Source organism: Chamaea fasciata, unplaced genomic scaffold (genome assembly GCF_029207755.1).
Source record: "Chamaea fasciata isolate MVZ Bird 193981 ecotype frontalis unplaced genomic scaffold, bChaFas1.0.hap1 SCAF_20, whole genome shotgun sequence".
Taxonomy (NCBI): Eukaryota; Metazoa; Chordata; class Aves; order Passeriformes; family Sylviidae; genus Chamaea; species Chamaea fasciata.
The window spans coordinates 4,922,915-4,946,666 of NW_027094105.1; the positions used below are offsets into that span (position 1 = coordinate 4,922,915).

Below are 23,752 nucleotides of genomic sequence, written 5' to 3' on the forward strand. Positions count from 1 at the left end.
TATTCAAATAAAAACCTATTTAGGTTGAATCTTCCATGTGTAGGTTCAGGACAAATCCTACATTTGTGTATAAAAAACAAACTTATTTGCACATCTAACTTAGCCATGCAATGCAACTGCCTTTTATGGGTCAACATCATCTAGTATCTGCTTTTCCCAGTCTAGTACTTGGTTTAGTAAGTGAGGATTCATTAATGAAATTACTACATAACAGGTTTTAAATACACTGTGACAAAAAAAACACTGCAGGCTGAGCCTGATCCTATGTCCTGTGTCTGAGAGGCTGACATGTCCTGTATGCACTCCAAGGAATATGACCTAATGTGCAACAAAATACTGAAAGAAAATAAGTGTCTTAAGGCCAGAAAGATAAGTCTACCAAGAATAAGCTGCCTGTTTTAAAGTATTTCCGTGGAGACTGAAAACCAGGAGAATGTTTTTCCTAAATGAAGCACTGATGTGCTTGGTTTGCAAAGCTCCCCAGAGCCCTGAAGGCTGAAATCACTGAGGCTGCTCCTCTCTGAGAAGGCAGATGTTCAGAGGAAAGCACAAAAACAACCTTTTCCTCTGCTCCTTCTCCCTCCCAGCACGAACAGGAAGCCAAGGAGCAGAGGACAAGGGGCTGTCAGACCCTGCAGAGGCACCAACGTGCGCATCCATCTGATTCGTGCTCTGCCTTTGGGAAGGAAAAGCAGGATGGGAGCATTTTAAGAACCTGAGGAAGATCCCTCTTCCCATGAATATCCAAATTCCTCTTCTAACACAGATGTCAGTGTCATCCCAGCACTACCTGCCAACAAATCCTAGCTCAAAAAACACAAAAAACAAAATGTAGGGGGTTTTTGAGAGTGGTTGTTAATATGCAAAACAAACTGTTGTCACACCCATAACCCAATATCCAGGTTGCCATTTATTGCCACTCCTGATTAAAAGACGGCTTTTGAACTAAAAACTTTTAACTAAAGATCCCTTCATTTTTGAGCTCCACAGTCATTCTCTCTCGGGTTAAAATCCATACTTAACTTTCCTATCTCCTCGCCCAGAGCGTTGAGGTTCATTTATATTTTACAAGCTTCACTCTTTGTCATTCCCCATCAGATTCTGCAGCTCCTTCAGTGAGCAGCCCTGTGTGTACCTGTCATGTCGAGACAAGCAGGAGCACACAGCTCCTGTCACGATAATCCTGGCACAGGACAGGAATTCCTTTGGAATTCGCTGTGGCATGCACGGGGATGCAGAGCCCTCTGCAGGACGACGAGACAAATTGCTAAAAATGTGAATTCTGGAGAGTGCAGGCACCCGGACAGGGATAGCCCACCAGATCTCCTCCCAAATCTCTCAGTGATATAAATTCACCATTTCAATAAAACCATGGCACACCTAAAGGTCTGTTTCTAATTTAAAATACACTTTAATTAAAAACAGAAAGACTATGTCTTAAAACTGAAGAAGCAAAAATATTTTGAGGCTTTCTCAGTATACCTGCAGCACAACCAGGAAAAGACAGGAGCTTTTTCCTGAGTCCTGCAGAAAAATCATTAATTCCACAGTCCCAGTTCTTGCATCAGCCAGTTCTGCACATAACTGATTCAAGCTATTTCTAATCTTTCTCTTTTTAAGTTTAATTCAGAAATTCAAGACACAAAATAGCAGCACCATCATCATTCCTTTTATATTTTTTCCTTCCTCTTCAATACATTCTGCACAACAATGGAACTGAAAGTAAAAGCCACAAAGGAACATAAAGACAAGCGCCACCAGCCCCAGTGCAAGTCACACTTTCCAAGCTGGGAGGGTCACCCAGAACCTCCTGAACAGCCTTCACCACCAACACACACGTGGGGACCCAGCACCCAAAATGCCCCCAGTGCAAGTATTTTGTCCTTCCTCCCAGCTGAGAACAGTCCCAGCTTTGGGGAATGAATGAAACACCCAGCAAGGATTATTTTCTTGCACCTCTCAGCAGCCCACTACAGTGCTGGCCCCTTCTTCATGTACTTCTCTATTCTAGATGAAGAAATAGCCACATGTCTGGGTGACCTGAAGCTCTATTCCTTGGTTTTTTGACTACACTGAACCCTCATATTTTGAAGATGCATCAGAGATCTGAAGGAGACTCTTATATAATTAGACACAGCCTGAGAATGACTATGCAATAGCAAAAAGACTTTCAGGAATAAGTAAAATGTTTTCTAAGATATTGCTTTTTTTCTAAAATTAACTATTTTCTTCCCTTTCAATTGACAAAACAAATAGATCACAGACCCAATTAATATTTAAATGAGTATGTTGCTTCCTTAAAATCAACTTGACACATCACTGAAGACTTGCATTGAGCTGCTTCCCTGTCATGCTAACATGTTAAAGTTGTTTACATCATTAATTTAAAAAGTTATTATAAGGAATTAGCAACCTCAGCCCCAAGGGCTTTGCACTCCTTCTGCACTGATGTAAATGACTCCACAAGGCAGATGAGATGTGAGAGTCAGACTCACTACTTTAAAAGAGAAAACCTACCTCTCTGTGGTTTAACAGTTTCACTGCTTCCTTCCCTTGAGAATCCTTTGTACGACATCCACACTGTCTCCCCTTAAGTTCTTGATTAATTGACTGCAGCTCTTTGACCATCAGGAGCAGGTCAGCAACCTAAATAACCAAAGGAAGAACAAGCAGAACTGATAACATCCAAACTAGTGGGAAAACAAATGATGACAGATAAATCTCCAGCTAAATGCAACCTGCAGAGTTGGAAGCCTGTGTTTGTGTATCTGTTCCTGTGTTAATCTCCCTAGGTATGGAAACACGCTTCTGTGTTTGTGAATTAGTGTTCAGGGTACCTTCATTTGGAACACTGTATTTCACAGCCAGTTTTTACGTTTAGGTAACAAGTTTCACTACTCAGTAGCAACAACAAACCTGAGGGCACCTCACAGGAACAGCTGATTTGAGAAGATTCAATGCAAGTAAAACCAGCATTACCGGAAAGTGGCAGCATTCAGGAACAAGCTGTTGTTGTCTCTCCAGCCCCCTTTAAAAGCCACTCTCAGTCTGAGCAGTTTCACAGACACAGAACCTGTTTAGCCTTCCAAACTCTCAGGGCCACAAAGCCATGAAATGTATCAAGAAGGCAATGTTTGGAGAAAAAAGTGAAATCTTTTTATCAGACCAATTCATGTACTTGGAAAACCAGGTCAGCTTTCAGCCACCTTTTTCCAGCAAGAAATTACTTATAAATATCTTTTGCCAAGAGTGTCCCTGAGCCTTCTGAAGGGAACATGCTCAGATATAAAAGTGGTGGAACCCCAGAATGGCACTGGGACACAATCTGGGGTTTTTTTTAAGGGACACCTGTTCCAAGTAAGACAAACTTCCTTCCTTCAGATTACCCACCTCCAGTGCGTGAGCACCTGCCCACAATTCAGCTGTCCCTGAGGAACAGAAAAACTTCACTTATGCTCACTCCCAACCAACCATATTCAAAATTATTCCCTGTCATAAACTGGTGCATGGATCAGATGTCACTGCACAGGATCAGGAGATAAAGAGGAAGTTTCTGAACTCCAACACTGATTTATTGTCTGGTCTGCACATTTCATCTCTGTGAATTTTAGTTCTCCCTACCCAGAACAGAGACCTCACCTCAGGGTTATTTTATAACATGCCCTATTTACCAAAAGATTTGCAAATCCTGGGATGGAGTGTGCTAGAAGGAATATAGAGTACAGACACCACCACCTCCATGGTTAATGAAGGTGCATGAAATAACATTGCGGGATGCTCAGTGCAAAACCTTTCTTTGGAGTTGATCTAGTTGAAACGTGGTACTGAATCAAAACCTTGAGTCCAGGCGTCCAACCCCACAAAACCCTGGCTGCAAATCACTCAGCTTTCAGCTGAACCTGAAGCCCATGAGGTGTAACAAAGTCTAAATAGTTCATAAAAGGTGGGTCACAAACCACAGAGATGGGAGCTTCAAATCCTTTCAGAACTACCCAATTGTACCTAAACAAATGTTTCGGTGAGAGACACAGAAACTATAAACAAAGCAGAATTAAGCCATTAGGAACAGTAAATAATAAAAAAGATCAATACCTTTTTTTTAAGTTCTTCCAGAGACAGATGGTCTGTCTGAAGGCCTAAATGGTCTTGTTCTCCTAAACAGATACTCATGTAAGATGTTTGATCTCCACAGAAAGACAGCGTTTCATCTGCCAAAACAGCCAAGGACAGACATTATTTCAGAAACTCCATTTGCAGGAAAACACAGCACAAACTGCACAGGACTTTTCCAATAAGGACCTTCCAGTAAGTCTGTGGGGGGCCAGTTAGAATGTTTCATTCCCGAAATAAGCTTTTCTGTTTAATTGAAAAAATATTTGTCCTCATATTTCTTTGTGCCTCTGTCACACAGACATTCTGCATTTTCTGTGGCTGTATTTTCTGTGGTTATCAGCACGAGTTGTGAATGTAATTCTGAATTATAATTTACATATTTAGCATTACAATTAGAAATAATTTTTAGGAAGGATAAGTTAGGCATGAATTGTTATTCTATTTTAACTATAGTTTTATGAGCATGAACTCAATGTCTCAAGGCAAAAAGCCAGGTTAGACAAAGTTAATGAACTTATTTTTGCTTTTGGGTCAAAAGAATGCAGTAATTGGATTGAAACTAGTTACTTATTCACTGCCTCTATAACTGCAGGAATTATTTATGTTTCAATAAACACCTGTTTATTTACAATATAAATGACAGTCAATTCTATAAATAAATCTCATTAGATAGGGAGAAAGCAAAACTAAATTAGGACAAAGAAGAGACATGCAAATCCTACTCCCAGCTCTGACACCGATCCCGTGGCTGCTGCAAGGACCCAAAAGTCACAAATCATTACTAATTTTTCAGCCTTTATTCCCACCAGCCTCACCCTCAACTCAAGAGCTCCTGAGAACCCTGGAGTATCCACAAGACCCCTTGGCCCACCCTGGTTGTTGATTATCTCTGGGCTTTTGAGGTTGGAAACTGAAACAGCTGAAGTTTACCTTTTGTCACTTATCAGAGCTGTCAAGTGATGCTAAAATTGAAAATCCAAGTTGAAAGGGGAAGTGAACAGGCTTTACTGTTATTTATATATCCCCTATGGGATAAAACAGAAACATCTTGTACATATGCAGTAAACTATTTAATGATACCCACTTATATTATTCTTTTCTCTATCTAAGAATATACTAAAAACACCTCCCAAGACACACAGCAAAAAAGCCAGAAGCTAAGCTATATTTAAAAGCTCTACTTTTTCTGAATTACTAAGTAATAAAACTTCTGGGTATTTTTTTCTCTCTCTGGAAGTATTTCTGTTAGGAGGAGGTTAGCAGTGCCTGAGCCACAAGCTCTTTGGGCAGTAATTACACCCCTGGTCAGAAAGTGATCGCATGGCCACTGACTGATTCCAAGTCAGAAATCTCTGACTTCCGTGGAGAACAGAAAATTCTGTGGGTACAAAGCTGCAGGCAGCACGAAATGAGCCCTGCAGTGGAATTGCCATAGAATTTCTAACATTTGCTGCATGGAAAGAGAGAAACTGTCCCTCTGTATGTGTCCTGATTGCTCCAAGACATTCTGTGACAAATCCACCAAATCATGTGCAGTACAAAAAGTCCAAAAGAAATCTTTCACACCTTTCAAAAAGAAATCTTTTCACACCTTTTTTTCTCTCAAATATTTTTTTCTCCATGCCAGCAAACTGACTGTAAAAAAACCATTTTCCTTTTGTGCAAGAGGAGGGTTGGGCTGGGCATGGATACAAACCTTGGTGGTTTTTCATGTCCTTAATCTGATCTTGTAAGATCTTCTGGAGATTCCTGTTACCTAAAACATCTTCTTCCAGTTGTTTTCTCAACATGAAAATGTTGTTCAGTTCCACTTGCAAGCTATTGATACTGGAAAAAAAAAGGGGACATATAAATGTCTGAGATTCAATTCAAAACATTTTGGTGTGCACTGGTGTTTTCTCCACCCAGGCTTGCACCAGGAGCTCATTTCCCATTCCCCATGGCTGGGTTTCATCCCACACTTCCATCACTTTGATGCATAAGCACAAACAAATCCCTACATAGAAAGAAGAGATTAAATGTTTACACACACAGCATTTTCCTGCTCTTTTGGGCTGTGCTGCCTAACTCAGCTTCTCCATGACAGTGCTTCTCTACCAGCCTCTTTCTGAGCAGTTCTTTTTAAGGAAAATCTAAATTACTAACTCCTAAAAAGTATGCCAGAAAAATATCATTATCACATATTGCTGATGGCTCTGTGTATTCCATTATGTGGTGACCATGGAAACTTTGTTCCCTTGCCACAGAGCTACACCAGATAATCTAATGCTGCATTTAGGAAAAATATTAAAGACCCTATTTCACTGAAAATAGGACGCAGACACAACTAAACGTTTTATTTCTTCATTTATCCACAGTCTATTAAAAGACCTCTTGCGTTCTAAATTGTCCCAATTGTCTCAATTACCACAATGGGGCATAAATGTCCAAACTTAAAATTTATAATTTGTCAAGGTGAATTAATTTTTTTAAGCAACTTTGCCACTGAAGCTCTTCAGCATCAGCTGCCCCTCAGGCCCCAGAATGAGCTGCCCCTTCCTGCATCTTCCCCACTTCAACTACATCAACAAGGCAGTTCTGATCAATCTGTAAAAATATTTAGGTGCTGAAAATAAACCAACTTGAAACTGTAATAAAATGAAATAAATATGATTTAATAAAAAATAAATAAGAGGGTGTTACTGAACTATTTGTATTATTTATTTTCACATTTACTTCACTTAGTGTTTTAAGATCAATTAAGCTGCAGCAGAAATTCAAAGCCACTGCACTAAATGACAGAGAATTCGGGGATCTTTAAAAAAAATTCAATCCAGCTGATGAGAGACTGTACAGGAACACAGAGCACATCACACTTGCATGAGAATAACAGAGTATTGCAGATGCACATTAATTAAAGGCTACATGTATGCTCGTCTGTCTCTTGACAAGTGTGCTGTTGTCAGGGGTTCCTGCACAAGAAACTACTGCTTTAACCAATTCCTCCTCATACAAGAGTTTCTTTGAAGAGAGAGCGCACTTAAATGCTCAGCAAAAAAGATTAAGAGTAAAACCAAACCAACACATGAGTAGAAGCCAGGTTAAGCACATTTTCTCCTTTCCATGAGTTAAAGATTTTCTAAGAACAAGCACCAATTCCCCTCTTGGAGAGAGCAGGAATACCTTGGTCCTGACATCCAGTAGCTCATTTTAAAAAATAACCACCCAGGTTGCTTAAAATAAATAATGCCTAAAAGATGTCAGCAAGAAAACAGATGTTTGCCCAAAATCCTTGTCACTGCTGATGGCAATTAAACCCAGCTTCCTCATCTGTGTACCTGTAGGGCTTGTTTACCCATTCCCCAGAAGCCTGAGATTCAAGTCTTGATGAAGTTTCCAGCACATTTCAGCCTCCCAAACTGGGAGATGGAGGAATAAGAGCAGCTCCAAGCCCCAGCTCATTGTGCAGCCTCCGTTGTGGTACAACAGGCACTGACTGCTCCATGCATTCCAACATCCCCCATCAGGGAAGCAGGATTAATGATCCTGATCCTACAGCAGTGCATTGCAAAAGCCCAGTGATCATAGCTGCAGTTCTGAGCTTCCTTATTTGAAAGGCATTTAAGAAAAGCCAGTTTCAGAGCCACACTGCTTTGTTGTCATTGCTATGCAGAATGTGGAGCCTCTCCTGGCCCACAGAGCAGGAGGCACTGTCAGGTCCCACTCTTCATATGAAATCAGAAATAATCTCCATAATCTCACCGCTAGCATTATTTTTCATTAGTATTTTCTCTAGTGTCTAAAGCAGATCCTGAGCTGTGGCCAAGCACAAGCTGGCATTGCTGCTAAGTGCTGAACTCACAGATCTCATCTAGTCTAGTGCTACTTCTCTTTATGGTTTCCAAACTATAGTAGTCTATAAAGCAATAGCAAAATAGAAATAAACATTCCCCCAAAGCTGGCAGGTATAAGCCATTGCTTTCACGAGCTGGCTGCCAAATGTTTTAAATACTTCATTAAGAAATTTGCAATTATATCAGTACATTTTTTATAAAATATTTAAATTTCATTTGTCTACAGACTAAGAATTTTCTTTATTTTATCATGACGTCTCCTCCTCTACTCCCAAGCAATAGCAGGATACAGAGTAGGATGCAGATTTCTAAATTGTTGTGTTCTTTGATTTTAAAAGGTTAAAAACCAGTTGCTCCTGCCACCCATTTCAATGCTTTACTCTGAAAGTGTACTACGCAAACTTCAATTGTTCTGTTTTGTTTAACCTTCTCCCAAATCTTGCATAATTATATCCTCACCAAAATTCTCACAGTGTCACTTTTAAGATAAGATTATCTGTATTGTAGGAGTAAACAATGGCAAATTATCCAGTGCCCAGAAGTTCACTGCAATTTGGTTTTTACTCCTACATGCCAAAACACAAGACCTAAGTATGGGAAAATCCAGCTGCTTACTTTGGTACCTAAATGGAAACAGGGCTCATGTGAGATTCTAGTCTAGAAAGAAGCCTTTTCAGAAACATTTAGGTAATTTGGATAACAGAAAGTCACTCACATAAATATTTCTCTATAGAGACTACTACAGAAGGTTTATAAACAATTGGCCAGAACAAACTAATCTCCAGTAAAGCTGCACGTTTTTTTCATAACTTCTGCCTTTTGCCCTGTGAGTTCAGATTATCCCCCAAAAACCAGAAGCACTTACCTATCTGACTCCTTGAAGGTCTTCACTAGTGTAGAATAAATATTCTGTTCTTTCCTTAAAGCAAGAATCAGCTTCTCATATTCAGCTTCTTTATTTTCCTAAATTAAAAGAAGAACATACTGCACTTACAACTCAACTTTCATGTCTGTGACCATGTGTGTGCTGATGTCCTGAAGCACTTGTGAAAGAAGCTGAAATCCCAGTTTTCTGAACAGGATCACAACGCCCACCATGGATCTGAGAACCATTCACTGAAATCCAGCTGTTACTGGAGGTGAGGCAAAGATTGTTTCACTGTGTACCCACCCCGAGTGAACCACACACCTGAACAGTGCTTCAACATCTTTCTCACAGCCTCAGAAGTTTCCCCCATCCCCAGTGAAATCATCCTCACTCTCAAAGTTCCAACAACCAGGAACAAGCTGGCAGGCAGCTGCCCCACAGGAGGGGAAGGAAGAGCAAACAAGCCAAAGCTCCATTTTAGAACAATTCCTCTTTGTGTTTGGATAAAGCTGCCTTTTTTGGGGGTGAGGACATCCGGCAAATTCTGTTCCATCTCTGAACAACAAGGATGATACTGAGCCCCAAATAAAGGATGAACATATCAGACACCCCTTAAGTCAGTTTCCTGCACACTACAAGCTGCTGCTTCACTCCTATGAGGAAAGGAAAATGGTTTATCTGCAGTCTTGCTCACAGAAAGGATGATATTATCATTATAAGAACAAACACAAACTCTTGTGGTACATTCTCAGTAAGGAACCACTAATTTCCCCAGACTTTTTTCAATCCAAAACAACCACAGTCACTTTTTCAGCAGGAAGCAAAAAATGCAGCTATTTAATGGAGTATTTTCTTGCACTTACTAAGTAAAAGTATCTCAGATATCAGTCATTTCTAAAGAGAAAATAACTGGACTATTATAGCAAATTTAGATGTATTAATATCAGGCACAAATTCTACCTCTGTTAAAGAATTTTTGGTTCTCTCTGTTTTCTATTTTGACTGAAAACTCAAAGGAGGAACAAAAAAGGTGCCACAGGAATTTTCAAGGGGGAATTTCAGCTAAGGGAACTCTTAAGAGAAATCATTAGTGAACAGATCATTAACAAGGAAGAAACCTACACCCAGGAGTTTTAAGCAGCTGTTATTATTCCAACTGCAATTCCTAAGGAGGAAATTGCAACCAAAAAAAAAAAAAAATTCAGTTACAACAGAATCTCGTTAATTCACACTAAAGATGCAAAGACTGCTAATTCGAACAAATCAGTATTCTGCAAAGTAAACAGCACAAAAGCAAGGACAACCTGTGTTTACTTTTAATTATTTACACTCTTACTTCACAATATGCCAGCAAATATGTTAAATAATATTTTGCAAGTGTAATCAAGCTGTGATCAGATGACTCCAGTCAAGGTAAGCAGCTTCTAGCACTGATGTTCCAGAGTCTTTGAAGAAGTGACCTTGCCTTTGGACACATGCTCCATGTTCAGCTGCCATCTAAAGGCTGCATCTAAGAGACATCTCCAGGTTCCAGTGAAATTTAGACATTAAATACTATTCTGTATCAAAGTGCAAAATCCCGAGCTGCACACAGAATTTATTATCTAGGTGAGCAGTGGAGGAGCTCCCAGCAAAGCTGCTGACTGAGCACGGAGAAACACAAAAACAGATGGACGTGGGTGATCCAGAGGCCAGTAATAAAATAATCTCATGGAAAAAAATGTTTAAAAGTACATCTTGCAGCCTGAATTAAGGTGTCTTGTCAGTGTGCTAGAATCTCAGCCTTTTAAGAACAGTCATTAAATAGTGAAATACATGGGTTGTAATTTAAGTTGGAAAAGGATCACAAACACTGACCAATGACGTAGAAAGCAACAGGAAAAAATTAATCTTTTCACTTAATTTAGTTGTTTCACAGTCTGTTCAAAGTTCTAGTGAACTCCTCCATATGTCTGATACAAACCTTGCAATTATTACTGAAGACACTACAGAACTCTACCCTAATTAAAGCTCTTTCTGAAGCCCTGGCAGAGCAAAGTCATTGTGCAGAGTGAGGGAGCACAAATGAGGGAAGCAATGGCTGCTGCATGAACAAAGCAGTGCCACACACAAACCCTGTTCCACTTCCCTGTTCCTTTTAGGATTCCCATGTTGAGTTCTCCATTTGTACCAAAATCTCCGTAAACTCATTAAATCCTCCCAACTCTTTCTGCCCAACAGGAGACACGAGCTGTTACTTAATTCCAAATGTCGACGGCTATACACAAATTATTAAATTCTAAATTCAGCTACCTAGGTAAAGGTTAGCAAAATCACGAGGAAGTGTTCCTGATTTTTTTTTTTCAGAATCTTCCACGAATAATAAGGATGAGAAGATGCAGCATGAACATCCCTTTTTTTTTTTTTTTGTACATTATTACTGTCATTTCTAAATAACGCGTAGGAGTGAATTACTTCAATCAACTCCCCGACGGTACACAAAACATAAGGCAGCTCTGTAACTTAAATAGACTGTAATGCTGTGGGAGTTAATGAAACATTAAACCTCTTGACACATGGTGTGAGGGAAAATGTGTTAGAGGAGATAGCTGCAAGACATCCAGGACCATATTGCAGTGAAAGATTTATATTCCCATGAAAGGAGGCAATCTAATACGTTAAAGTCTATATTTGAGGCTGAAATACTATTGCTAAGCAGCAGTGGTGGAAAACATAACTTATTTCCATTAAAGGTTCCTTAGATTGTGGGCAATGGAAGTGAAAGGTTTATACCTCCACAATAAATAACTTATTGGCAATGTCACAAGAATATCCGGTTGCCTCACTGAATGTCCTCGTGCTTCCAACAGCCCTCAGGATCATTTCAAAAGCCCTGAAGGTTAAAGGACAAATGACTGAGAGAAGGATATTAGCTATACCTCCTCACTGATCCATCCATTCATCCTTCACTAGAATTGGGTGATTTCTTCTGACTTCTAAATTCCTTGTCTGTAAAACACATTTAACTGACACTTCGGAGATACCAGAGTCAGAAGTTGCCAGACTCCCCTAATTATCAATGCCCTCGCTCGTTCTCTTTAGACCATGACAGTGGCTCAAAAATCCAAACTCCAAAATTAGAAACCTGTAATTTATCTTTCCTGGCCTGGCCAAGGCACCCAGCAGAACTATGGGTGTTGGTTGCTTTAAAATTTATCATTACATTAAAATAAAGTACCAAGATATGCTGAAAGAGAGAAAAGTTCTGTATCTCTCCAATCAGTTTCTTCAACTTTAAAGGATCAGTGAGGCTGAAGAGCCTGGTTTCTGTCCCCTCTGCTGGGGAGGATCCAGCTGTGGGTTTGTTGAGAGTCGGTGCAGCACGGAAAATCCATCCGAGAGTGCCAGGCAGCCAATGAGAGCAGAGCTCTGGATAATCTGTGTCCAAAAACTGGTGATTAACATGCCGAAGTGGGTCCTTACAGGAGATACGTGACACGGAGGCTCAGCTGAGAGGACAATGGGCTGTGATTAGCGATTGTTCAGCCTCTCAGTGCACCAGCAGCAGAGAATGGGCTGTGATTAGAAGGTGGCTCTGGGTGATTACCGTGCACTGCCTGCCACTGCTCCTGCCCCTGGTTATCCACCTGAACAGAGGCAGGGGCACACAGGCAACTCAGTGTTTGATTTCCATTAATTCCCTGTCATTTTCCATCCCGAGCCCCTTTGTGACAGAAGTTATGTGCATGCACTGCAGTTTACTGTGCAGAGGTGGAATTTCTCCCCAGCCTTTCGCAGACCGTTTTCTCTGTCTGCACATCCACATATACGGGGATAAACCCTCACAGCTACCCAGGCAAACAAGGCTGCAGCTCCTTTTCTCTGAGCTGCTCACACCACCAGGACTCCACACGTCCTTGTCTCTCCCATGGTTAATTACAGTGCCCATCACATCCAACACCTCACCACCAGACTGTTCACAATGCACTTACGTTTCCTTTGCCATTGGCTCCCTTTATTTTGAACTTCCTTGAGAAAGTCTCGTTAATGACTGACATATTATTAAAGAAATGAAAAAGCTTTCTCCACCATTACTGTGCACCAGTCTAATTACTTTTACTTTGCCTGATGCTTTTAGAAACCTTGACACACCAGGCTGCAAACAACACAAAAAGAGACAAGAAAGGTACAAATGTACCTTCAAAAGCAGCTTATTGCTCAATAATCTGTACACCACGATGCACTGATGGAGTCAGGGAGTGATTCAAAAATCTACCAGCACCTGACTTCTTTTTGCTAGAACAGAATGGAGGGTAAAGAGAGAGGGAAGTTCTTCTAAAACTAAAATTTTGAATTTTGACCTCTCACTTCAGGTACGAGTCTTTTCAATTCACGGCATCAAATAAAATAACAGGCATATACTGCTCATCCTTTATATATATTTCTGTACAAGTTCTTTTTTGCTTTAAAGCAGTTTTCTTCTTGCCCTGAACATATTTTCACTCCTACCTGTATTTATCCTCACATTCTATTTATCTCCTGTGGTCACCAGCTCTGTGCAATCTTTCTCCTCATCTATCCAAAGTACACAAACTCTTCTCTGCACTTCTCTCCAGAAATGCAGATATCCTCCCACTCAGTTAATTATGTCTGCCCTAACCACCAAAAAGCCTCCACCTCTTTATGGCAGACAAAACATCTTACATGCTTTCTCAAAATAGGGAATTTAGTGATGCCATATAAATTCAGAGCACAACACATGGTGAATTACAACATCTACCAGTCCACAGCTTTGAGGCCAAAGTCAAAATTCTCTTCAATTTGAAGTCAAGGTACTTATCTGCAAATAATCAGTTATACAAAACTCACCTCCAGCTCTCTGACTATCTTGATAATTGACTGTTGAGTCTGTGCAGCACATTTCTCCTTTACTAAGCCCTCATTTCTCAGTTCAAGTTCTTCATTAGCTCTTAGAAGGTTCTTGCACTTATTCTGGAGCTCCTGCAGTTCTGCATCCTTTTCTTTAACTGTTCCACCAAGTCTCTAAAAAAAAAGAAAACAAGCCGTTCTACTAAATTTACTCTAATTTTGAACTGCAAAATACAAAACCTAATAGCATTCAGGAGGATATCCAAGGATGACCTGGAACACATTATTTACACACCTTGCATAAAGAGCTCAATTTAAGACACCAGAAGCAAAACCAAAAGATAACAGAAGCTTTCCCCACCTATGGAACCTTTTCAGCATTAAAAAATGAAGTCAAGGGATGCACCTTTGTCTCCAGGTACAGAGAAACTCCAACTCTCTGCATTGCTGCCTGAATACCATCATTCCTTTTTTTTACTGTGTGAAAAGTGAGCAGGGGTTTGTTACCATTCAGGCAGGAACTTTCTCATACAGGTCATTTGGGGCTCCCAGAGAAGAAGATAAAATATTTCAGTATCTATACCTATTCCTCAGCTTCCACTTTCTGCACAATAAACTGAAAATCATGAGCTCTCCAGAGCTTTTACAACAGTGACAACCCTACATAAGTATTAGTAAAGCTTTCTTCCCCCTCTGTCCACACGCTTCACAAAACTCTAACAAGAAATCCTGGTGAATGCCACACACTCTGTAATTATAGGTCTGTTCTGCAAATACAGTACTATGAGAAGTGAAGGATTATCATCAAAATCAACAATAACTCCAAATACAAACGTGATTTTGTAATAATTCCCCATACAAACTCAAATGATAACTTTCCCTTTTTCATTTCAGAGTAAGTCTACCTACCTCAAGCAGCAGATCCTTGTGATTGACACTGTCTGTCAGCTGCCTTATAACAAGTTCTTGGCTCTGCAGCTTCTGATTGCTTTCACTCAAAAGAATATTGTAATGGTGTTCAACTGCTTTTTCTTTCTCAGTCATTTCACCATGTAATTTCTCTAGTTGATTTCTAAGGTCCTACAAAAAAAACGAAACTGAATATGCAGCAAAACAACTTTAAAGAAAGTTTAAGACTAACAACCCACATTATCACTGAAGAATGTACTGAAGCCAATTTCTCTTGGCATCAACAAATACAATTAAAGAAAGAGCAACTCTCAGATAAGACGTCAGTATTTTCTTCCAAAAATCTAGGTTGTTGTTTAAATGCTTTTCATACAGAATGGCTGGGCTCCAAGGCTGCTGGGAATATTATGCACATAGATGTTGTCAGAATGAACATTCACTTCTGAGTCAATTTACTCCCTGGCTAGAAATAGGAGAAAATTGCTTACAGGTGATTCAGTTTGTCATTTGCCTTTTTTCTCATCACACCATGAAAATTGTTGCACAGTGGTTACTTTGGCATCAAACAAAAGGTCAGAAATGTTAAAACTTTCTTCTTTCGACAAGAACACAAACTCCAAATGACCAACCAGGTCAGCCTCATGATCAGAAAGGATGAACAGAACTTGAGCTTGACTGGCTCTGTTAATTACTTCCTGCAGCTCCAAGATTAGCTGCGTTACCTCCACCTCTTAGCTTCCCATCAGAGAAATGTGTGCTCCTTGTCCATTCTGCTCCTAAACTACAGGAACAATCTCTTTTAACATCTTCTACACAGCAGCAAGCCCCAAGGACTCCGAGATCTGTCAGGACCAACATGGAATGCTGCCATGGAAAAGCAGCAGCTCCTGGGCTGCACCACAATCACAGCTCTCCTCCGAAACCCAACAGATCCTGTCCCACTCCAGCTGAAAATCCACCTCTCTCTCTCTATGGGGTTTCAAAGTCTGGCCACCTGACAAAGCCTTGGGTTCCAAAAAGTAATATCAAGCAATTCCTATTCCTTCCATTCTGCTAGGAACCAGGACAATCACTACATCTATATGAATGTATGAGATTATTAGCATGGAATTTATAGTCAGCTCACAGTTAAAAGTGGAAATTATTTAAGAGCACAGGGCAGTAGAAAAGTTTCCAACATAGCTTCTCTGTCCTTCTACCTTCTCTCCCACCACCACAGTTTTGTGTCACTTCCAACATTTTTGCTGGTTTGTTGGGAAGTTTCAACACTGTCAGTTGAAGGAGGCAAAGCTTGCATAGACACCAGCCTCATTTTATAAACTCTTCCTCCTCCTCTACTGCACAGATTGTGCGGAAAAAAGAGAGGTAGAAACTTGTAACACAGGAGCTGTTGTCTAAAATCAAGCAATTAAAACTTACAGGAGACTTTATACTATCTAAACTTCTGTTCAGACCCAAAGAATCAGGTAACACAGCCTACATCTTCAAATAAATGTTTTCTATTTATTCCCCAAAAGGGCCCATTTGTGAAGTAGCATGAGCCCTTTAAATAGTTTGCACATATGGTAGTTACCTATAAACTTTACTTTTACCTCCACGGGGATTTAAAATTTAATAGTTGTTTCTTATTCTAAGTCCAAAGAAATAGCACTAGTGACATTTTAATTGCAGTCTCTTTACAAACTGTTTTATGTCCTTTTCTTGACTTAATTACCTTGCTTCATGCAGGTTCACATCAAACCTTTAACATCACTTTATTACTTCAGTGTTTTATTTCTGTTTATTTTGCACATTAAATGCAAAATGTCATTTACAAAGCCTTTTGGTTTACCTTCTTCATTTTAGCTTCATCCCCAGGAATCAGCTAAGAAACACCTAACAGCTCTCAAAACCCCCTCAAATGCTATTCAAAGAATGATTACACCTCGACCTTCAGGTTCTACAAACTAACTTTTTTCAGGAGCAAAAGAACTACTCGCTTGACTAAGAAAACTGAAGAACAGCAGAATTAGGTCCAAGTTTTGTCTAGATACCCAAACTCTCCAATATGTTCCTGTTTTTCCCTAACTGCTGCCTATAAATACAAACTGCAGTGGGAAGTAGTGCAAGCTCTGATAATTGCAAAGGCTTTTGGCTCCAAGTTGTGGAGCTCTTCAAGTGGGTCATGTTAAGCCTATTCCCACACAGCACTGGAATTGGAAGCAAAGGATCAACAGCAGTGTTATCACATTCCCTGTGCTGCAAAGGTCACTCCTTGGCTTTTTTAATGTTATTTTTATGCTATCACATTACTGAGCGGCTTTAACTGGCACATCACCTGTAATTAAACTTCAGAGGACTTTTCATCTGGCCTGTGACTTCAAGTGACCAACACTGTGACTCTTAATGGAAGCCATAAGCAGAGACAGACATGCAGAGTTAGAAAGGTGCTGCAGCAACAGGTGTACTCCACCTGTTATCTCAGTCCTGCTGGTGCTGTCACCTGTCAGGTGCAGAAACCAGGTTTCTGCCTTGAAACAGCAAAACTGTAATGGCCAGGTTTATGGAAAGAGCTGGACTGACAAGGAATGTAGTTGTGGAAAAAGTAAAACCGCCTGTGTGAGATTTGCAATTTGCACATAACTTTGCCTTTACTATTTCTGCCCCCAGAACTCCCTAAATCCTTCCCAAGGCAAGCTAGAGGTGAGACTGAAAATTACCTTCTTTGCATGAGCTGGAATTCTGTAACACACCAAACTATCCATCACTGTAGCAGGTTGCTTGAACTCATTGACCACTCAAATTGTCTGGGAGAAAATCTATTGGTTTCTATACATTGACTTGCAAGGGTAATATAGTACCTACAGCTCTCAGAGCATAAACTTTGCAATTCTCTCTGCCAACCTTTTCCCCAAGAGACCTTCCTATGATTAATGATAGCTGAACTAAGAAAAATGAACGTGAAACACTGTAATATAGAAGACTGGAGCAGATGCCTCCCCCTCCTTGTCAGATGAAAACCAGTTTGGTGAATAATTAAGTTGTGAAGCTCCAAAACCTTCCTCTCAGGCTAAACTACAGGTAGGAAGACTAAATAATACAGTCTGCCTAATGAGTTATTCTGCATTTCCCCAACCAACTGATCAAATATGAATATCTAGGAAATACACTTTAACTGTCTACATTTAGGCCTGGAGAGACAATGGATATGTGAAGTGTTTAATCATGTAAATTTGAACAAACTTCTCAAGGAAGAAGCACTCCATCCCTTTTACAGGCACAGTAACATGATAGCCATGAACAATATCAAGGATGAGATGTTCATTCCTAAGCAATAGTGTGCAAAAATAAAAGTCCAAAGTTTCTTGTTCCAAAGAGCTTTAAGTGATGTTTAACAGCATCTTGACAGTGATGCTTAACAACAACTTTTGGAAAGCACAGAACTGGAAGAGCTTTTAAAAGCTCTTTCAGATACCTTTTAATGTTGCCCACCCTAAGGCAGCAACATGGTTCAAGAACATCTAAACCCATTAATCCAGGAAACTCCAAATATTGGACAAAGTCTGTGATCTGGATGATCAGGTCACGTGTAACAGTCTTACTTGATTTACTTCACCTTCTCCCCTTCCAGGACAGTAATGCCCAATTCATGTCCACACAAACTGGGTTTACAGCAGGCCAAGAAATACATTTTAGGGGGGTTGCTTGTTGGGGTGTTTGGGTTTTTTTAATGAATTTATGCAAAACTTAGCATTACCCCAATTACAGTATATGGAAAGTCACTGCAAACTTCCCTGTGAATGAGTGAAGAGCTAGGGCAGCAGCTCATTACAGACACTGAGGGTGTTTTCTACAGTTTATACACTTTTCTGCTAACTTTATTCTAACAAAATAGAAACACTGATAAATAGGCATCTTGGAGCATAAATAGAACTGAGTTTTTAAGGCTGTCTCATAAAAAGTTTGCAGCAGATCACCGAAGCAGTTTCCTATTTGTCAAAGAGCAAAATCTCACAGCATATTGTTTAACTCCCACATATCTACTACTTAATGGGCAACACTTCACAGGCAATGTGGCTCTACCCAATGTACTTGCAGCTCTGAAATTGAAGCAGCTGTTCTGCAAGGAGTAGGAAATAGGTTAGGGATATAATTTTTATAAGACTGCTCATCTTTTGGCAGGAATGCTTTTCTCCAAGGTGCTTATCATTTACATGAAAAACTTGGACATAATAGAGTCAAATAGGGTTTCTGTAATCCAGCTAACTTTGAATCCCCTGGCAACTCCCTACCCAGTCCTATTTTTCCTGTCTTTCCTGTATAGTTATATCCTAGCTGCCCTGAAAGATGACAAAAAAAAATCTGAATAGAGAAGACAGTTAAATATAAAATACTTCAAATCAATAAATGTTCTTTGTGGCTGCTTTACTGACAGCAGCGATCTGTTCTCGCTCTCCTTAACCTCAACGCCCCGAAGAAATCTCAAAGCACACCAAAGATAGAGATTTTGTGATGGCAGCCAAACCACAGTTGACAATCAAACAAAAACTGCGTTAAATTGGGAGTAGGAGGGGGGGGGGAAGGAACTTAATTTATTTGTAGGTAAAGAGACCCCTCTGCTGGTTTTAAGGAATAGTGCAGGAGCAGCAGTTTCCACGTCTCCCTGCTTTATTGAGGTCCTTTTTTTAATAATGGAACCAAAACATCCAGTGAATAAAGACAGGCTCATTAAATCTTTTATGTAATTTAATATAGCAGGAGGCTAATCCCTAACTGAGGAGGATCAGACTCTGGATGCAAGCAGGACTCTGCTCATTATGCAAATGCTGCTCTGGTGGAAGCAATGGTGGAAAGACTTTAGCAAAATCCACATGACAAAGCATTCAGGTGAGAAGTGTTCTGTGTCACAGCCTCAGCAGAAGGTGCATCCTTTTTTCAAACCAGGTCATTCATTTTGTTGCATCAGCTGTGAGTGCTGGGAGCAGGAGAGTTTATTTGAATGCCCACAGCAAGGTAAAAACCCTCAAGAGAATATGAAGCAGCAGAATTAATGAACAGCACCTCGTTTATTTATGCTAAACTGTGATCAATTAATCCTGTGCTTTGGGTCTTTTACAAGCAGAGGTTATTTAATATATAGCCTTTACAGTGACCCTGCTAGGAGAGCAGAGAGCAGACTGAGGTTTGGCTCCAGGTCACAATTAGAAGAAAGTTTAAGTAGTGAAATTTAAGATAATCTATAGACATGCAACAAGGAAAACACAGCAGAAATGTAAACATACATCATCATGCATGTTCAAATTCTTCTATCAGAAAAACTGGAATCAACAGTAACTATTTACCACTTTCAAAGGTTAATGGGCTTTTTTTCTAGGACCTAACTATCAAAATTATATTTAAAATATCATTTTGTGCAGATTATGTGCCAGAATTTTCCTCAATTTTCATACACCGCATTAGAAATTGTCAGGCGTTTCCTTCCCAAAAGTTATTTAAATTAAAAACCTAATTTTGTTAGCAAAGGACCTGCTAAAGCACTGAATTACTTCCAGACTTGAGGAAATACAGAAAAAAGGTGATAATAACATTAATGGTTTTGTCACTTCTGCTCTTCTGCAGTTGTGCTTCATCCAGCTCCTTCTCCATTTTCTCTCTCTCCAAGTTGAGATCACTGAGCTCCTGCCCAGTGACTTTGATGATCCTTTGCAGCCGGCGGTTCTCCGCATCCTTGGTGAGGTTCTCTGAGCGCAGCTCTGCCAGCAGGGTCTCCTTCTCCATCAGCAGAGCCTGATAATCTGCTGCACCCTGGAACACAAAACTGCATTCAGGCTCCAGAAGGAGCAATCCCACTGTTTTGTACAGCCTGGGACTCTTTACCCCCATAGCATCCCACAACCCTGCCCCTCCTCTTCCCAGTGTTTCGGAATTGAGGCGCAGAGAAACAGTGAAGTGACAAAACAAGGAAAGTGTAACACTAAAAATTTCCTCTACTGATGTAACAAAACTTTCCATGACATCCAGCCCAGACTAAGGAAGTCTGAGGTAACAAAGAATGAGAGAAAGGTTGACCTGCAAAGGAATCCACAGTGCAAAGTATTGATTCACAAAGCTTTAATTACATCAAACTCTACTTCTGGCATGGAGTCCAGTTTCAGTCTGGACTAGGGCAGAAAGTTACTGAGTCTTCCATGGAATCACAGAATTAAGGTTGGAAGAGACCTTTAAGATGGAGTCCAGCTGCCAACCCAGCACCAGCACCATGCTCACCACCAACCCACATCCTCAAGTGCCACAGCTGCACGTTTTGGAAACACTTCCAGGGATGGTGACTCCACCTCTCCCCCTGGCACAGCCTGCCCTGTGTTCTCACCACACACTGTTCCAGCTGTGCCTGGAGCTCAGAGCAGAGGGGACAGAGTGAGCCCTGCAGCACCAGTTACTCACAGAGAACCGCCTCCCACTCAGGGCTGTAGTTTAGGAGCAGAGTACTGAGGACAAGGACTCACTCTGCACTGTGGACTCTGTGGACAGCAGGGATCAGTGGCACACTTTTTAAACTTAGAACTTTTAAAAAAAAAAATCAAAGTCTCAGAAATCATAAAGTCCGTTTTCTCCTTCAGACAGGAAAAGCATTACTAAATCATATTTTCACAAATAACGTTCCACGATTTTATAAATAGTGGTTTCACATTTATTATAAAAATAAATCCAAGCAGGTGTCTCACACCCAGTTCAACTGTGCTAATAGAAAGCCTGTGCTGGCACCATACTTTTGGAAAAAAAAAAGCTCAAGATAACCTCAACTCCCCAGAAATTTGTATCTTTATTTTTAACTTATTCTGATATTACATGTTTTTCCCTTAAATATTCTCAGTCGGTTTAGATTCAAAGAAAAACTCAAAAACCAAGAAGGAGAAACAAGGTAAATTACATGACTTCTTAATATTCTACTGTTCAAATAATTTGATTTGGGAAATTTTTTTCAAAGTAAGAAAAATTAAAATTTAAAACAACATTTTTAACTAATTTCCATTCCTCTGCTTTCAAAGATAAGCAAGCACTGCCTGCTGTGTGGAATTAGAGAGAAGGGAGGAGCAGGAATGGGGGAAATCACCACAAATTCCTTGTTCTTACCTTGAATTTTTGCACATGTGCCTTGTGAGTTGCCTCTCTTGCCTTAGCCAACGAAGCATTTAACTCTTCAATTTCAGAACCCAGCTCCTCATTCTTTAAATAAAGTAAAATGAATACTGTGTAGGAAGAGTTATTTCCAAGGGATGGTGACACACTCTACCCCATCTCATTAAACATTCATCCAACTACACAAAACACTTCCAAGAACACCAAATGCATCATAGTAAATCCTATAAAAAGAAATTCTTGCTCTTATACACTCACTAGACTGCCTCTCATTTAAGTGAAGCATTTCCCACTCTTCCACACAATCTGAATTTCAGCTGATGTTGACCTCTCTCATTTTAGCTGCCTCTGACAGCTCCACTTACTCAACAACATAAAATACCCCTCGTATCTTCTAAGTGGTGCTCAGAGCTGATAAAAATCAGCATGCAACTGAAAACATTTTTCTTTCAAGTTCTTAAGGGAGGAAGATACTTAACTGATACTTTCTCCTCTCTCCTCCAGCCCAAGAGCCCAAACTGCAGACAAGGAGAACTGCTTAGAGAGCTGACAGCAGTGACAGGGACCCTCTCGAAGCCTCCTCATGGTTACAGTGAGATCAGACCCTGCCACACACACAGCACTCCATGGTACTTCAACAAACCAGCAGGATCACAATCACCCTTACCTCCTTTTCCTTTGCTTTTAAGGCAACTGTTAGTCCTTGGATAGTTTTATCCCTTTTCAAACCATTCTTCTTTTCAACAGCAAGCTCATTTTCTCTCTCTTGTAGCTCTTCTTGGAGGGACTAAATTAGATTATGTGAAAGTTGCATTAACTTCCCACTAAGAGATACTGTAACTGCACATTATTAAGTACATTCCCTCAGAGTTCTTGGAGCTTATCACTCAGATTACCAACATAAAATACAGTCCCCAAAATGAGAGGCAGCATCTTAAAGATGTGCCTGGAATATTGTATAAGAAGGGGGCAGGCCATGAGCATCAGCTTCAATATTTGATGAGTGTGTGCATCAGCTTTACTGAAAATTGCTGACAAAACAGGAGGGGTCTTCCTGTCATCCCACATAAAAGAGAATTTAACAGAAGACCTGCTCTGCTTCCCTTGGAGTCAAGGCCTCCAGTGCTTATGAAAGGATAACAGAGAGCTCAACTCGCATTCTCAGGGGTCAAGGAAACAGGAGCAAAACTGGAACTTACCTGAATTTTTTTTTCTAAGGAACTTCTCTCATTTTTAAGCTCTATTTTAAGAGCCTGTAAGAACAAAACAGTTGTTATGGTCACTTTAATTCATTCTCAACACAAATACAGTCATTAAGCATTAAAGTGAAGCAAAATGAGCTTAAAAACCCTGGGCACAAAATAAGCCAGTCCAAATTAAGAAGAAAAAAGAAGAAAATAGAACAAAAACCCTCCAAACATGTTCTTCCATGAGACAGAACAGCTGCACTTGCTGAGTTAATAGAGGTGCATTTTTATGTGACATTTATCTTTGTCAGCAAGATGCTTTTATCAAAAGAGATTTTAATTAGCACTTTTCCTTGGGGAGGTTACAGAACTATTTGTTTTAAAAAAGTAATCATACATAAAACCAGAGTTGTGCAAAGGTATGCATCAGATTTTTTTTTCCTCCAATAGTGCACCCCAAATGATCATATGCACTCTGTCCACTTCCTGTGAAATGATTAAAGATGACAGTGTTTTCACCTTGACACACAAACACTCTTGTGAAACCAAGGTGGATTTTCCTGGCACAGATTGATTTAATTGAAGACCACCCAGAACTGAAAACTTTTACTACCTCTAATCAATCCAATCATAAAAAAATTCTTGACATAGACAAAAAAAAAACGTGTGTATGTACTGAGCTGAGCAGTATTAAGTTCCAAAACAAAAGGGAAGAAATATTCTCAGATGCCTGACAGCCTCCATAATTAACTTTCTTAATTCCGCCAGCTTTAATTTTGTCTTTGAATAACCAATAGGGAAAAGAAGGAAAAAAAAAAAAGAGACAACAAGCCTCAGGACCTGTTTCTAATTCCAGCTTTCAGGATCTCTGTCTT

General features: G+C 40.0%; 1 protein-coding gene across 3 annotated transcripts in view; it reads right to left on the reverse strand.

Annotated features, from left to right (window-relative positions):
• Nucleotides 1–23,752, reverse strand: part of CDK5RAP2 (CDK5 regulatory subunit associated protein 2) — a 69,832-nt gene that overhangs the window by 36,592 nt on the left and 9,488 nt on the right. Inside the window, exons 9-19 of one of the 3 annotated variants that reach the window (XM_066200999.1) lie at nt 22,890–22,943; nt 22,358–22,477; nt 21,685–21,777; nt 21,057–21,071; nt 20,137–20,355; nt 14,572–14,742; nt 13,663–13,836; nt 8,812–8,909; nt 5,810–5,940; nt 4,093–4,208; nt 2,518–2,646 (exon numbers count right to left, since the gene is read on the reverse strand). In XM_066200999.1, coding sequence (XP_066057096.1) covers nt 2,518–2,646; nt 4,093–4,208; nt 5,810–5,940; nt 8,812–8,909; nt 13,663–13,836; nt 14,572–14,742; nt 20,137–20,355; nt 21,057–21,071; nt 21,685–21,777; nt 22,358–22,477; nt 22,890–22,943 — 1,320 coding nt within the window. Of the gene's footprint in view, nt 1–2,517; nt 2,647–4,092; nt 4,209–5,809; nt 5,941–8,811; nt 8,910–13,662; nt 13,837–14,571; nt 14,743–20,136; nt 20,356–20,994; nt 21,072–21,684; nt 21,778–22,357; nt 22,478–22,889; nt 22,944–23,752 lie in introns of those variants that run through there. The other 2 variants (XM_066201001.1, XM_066201000.1) reach the window with 2 other exon arrangements.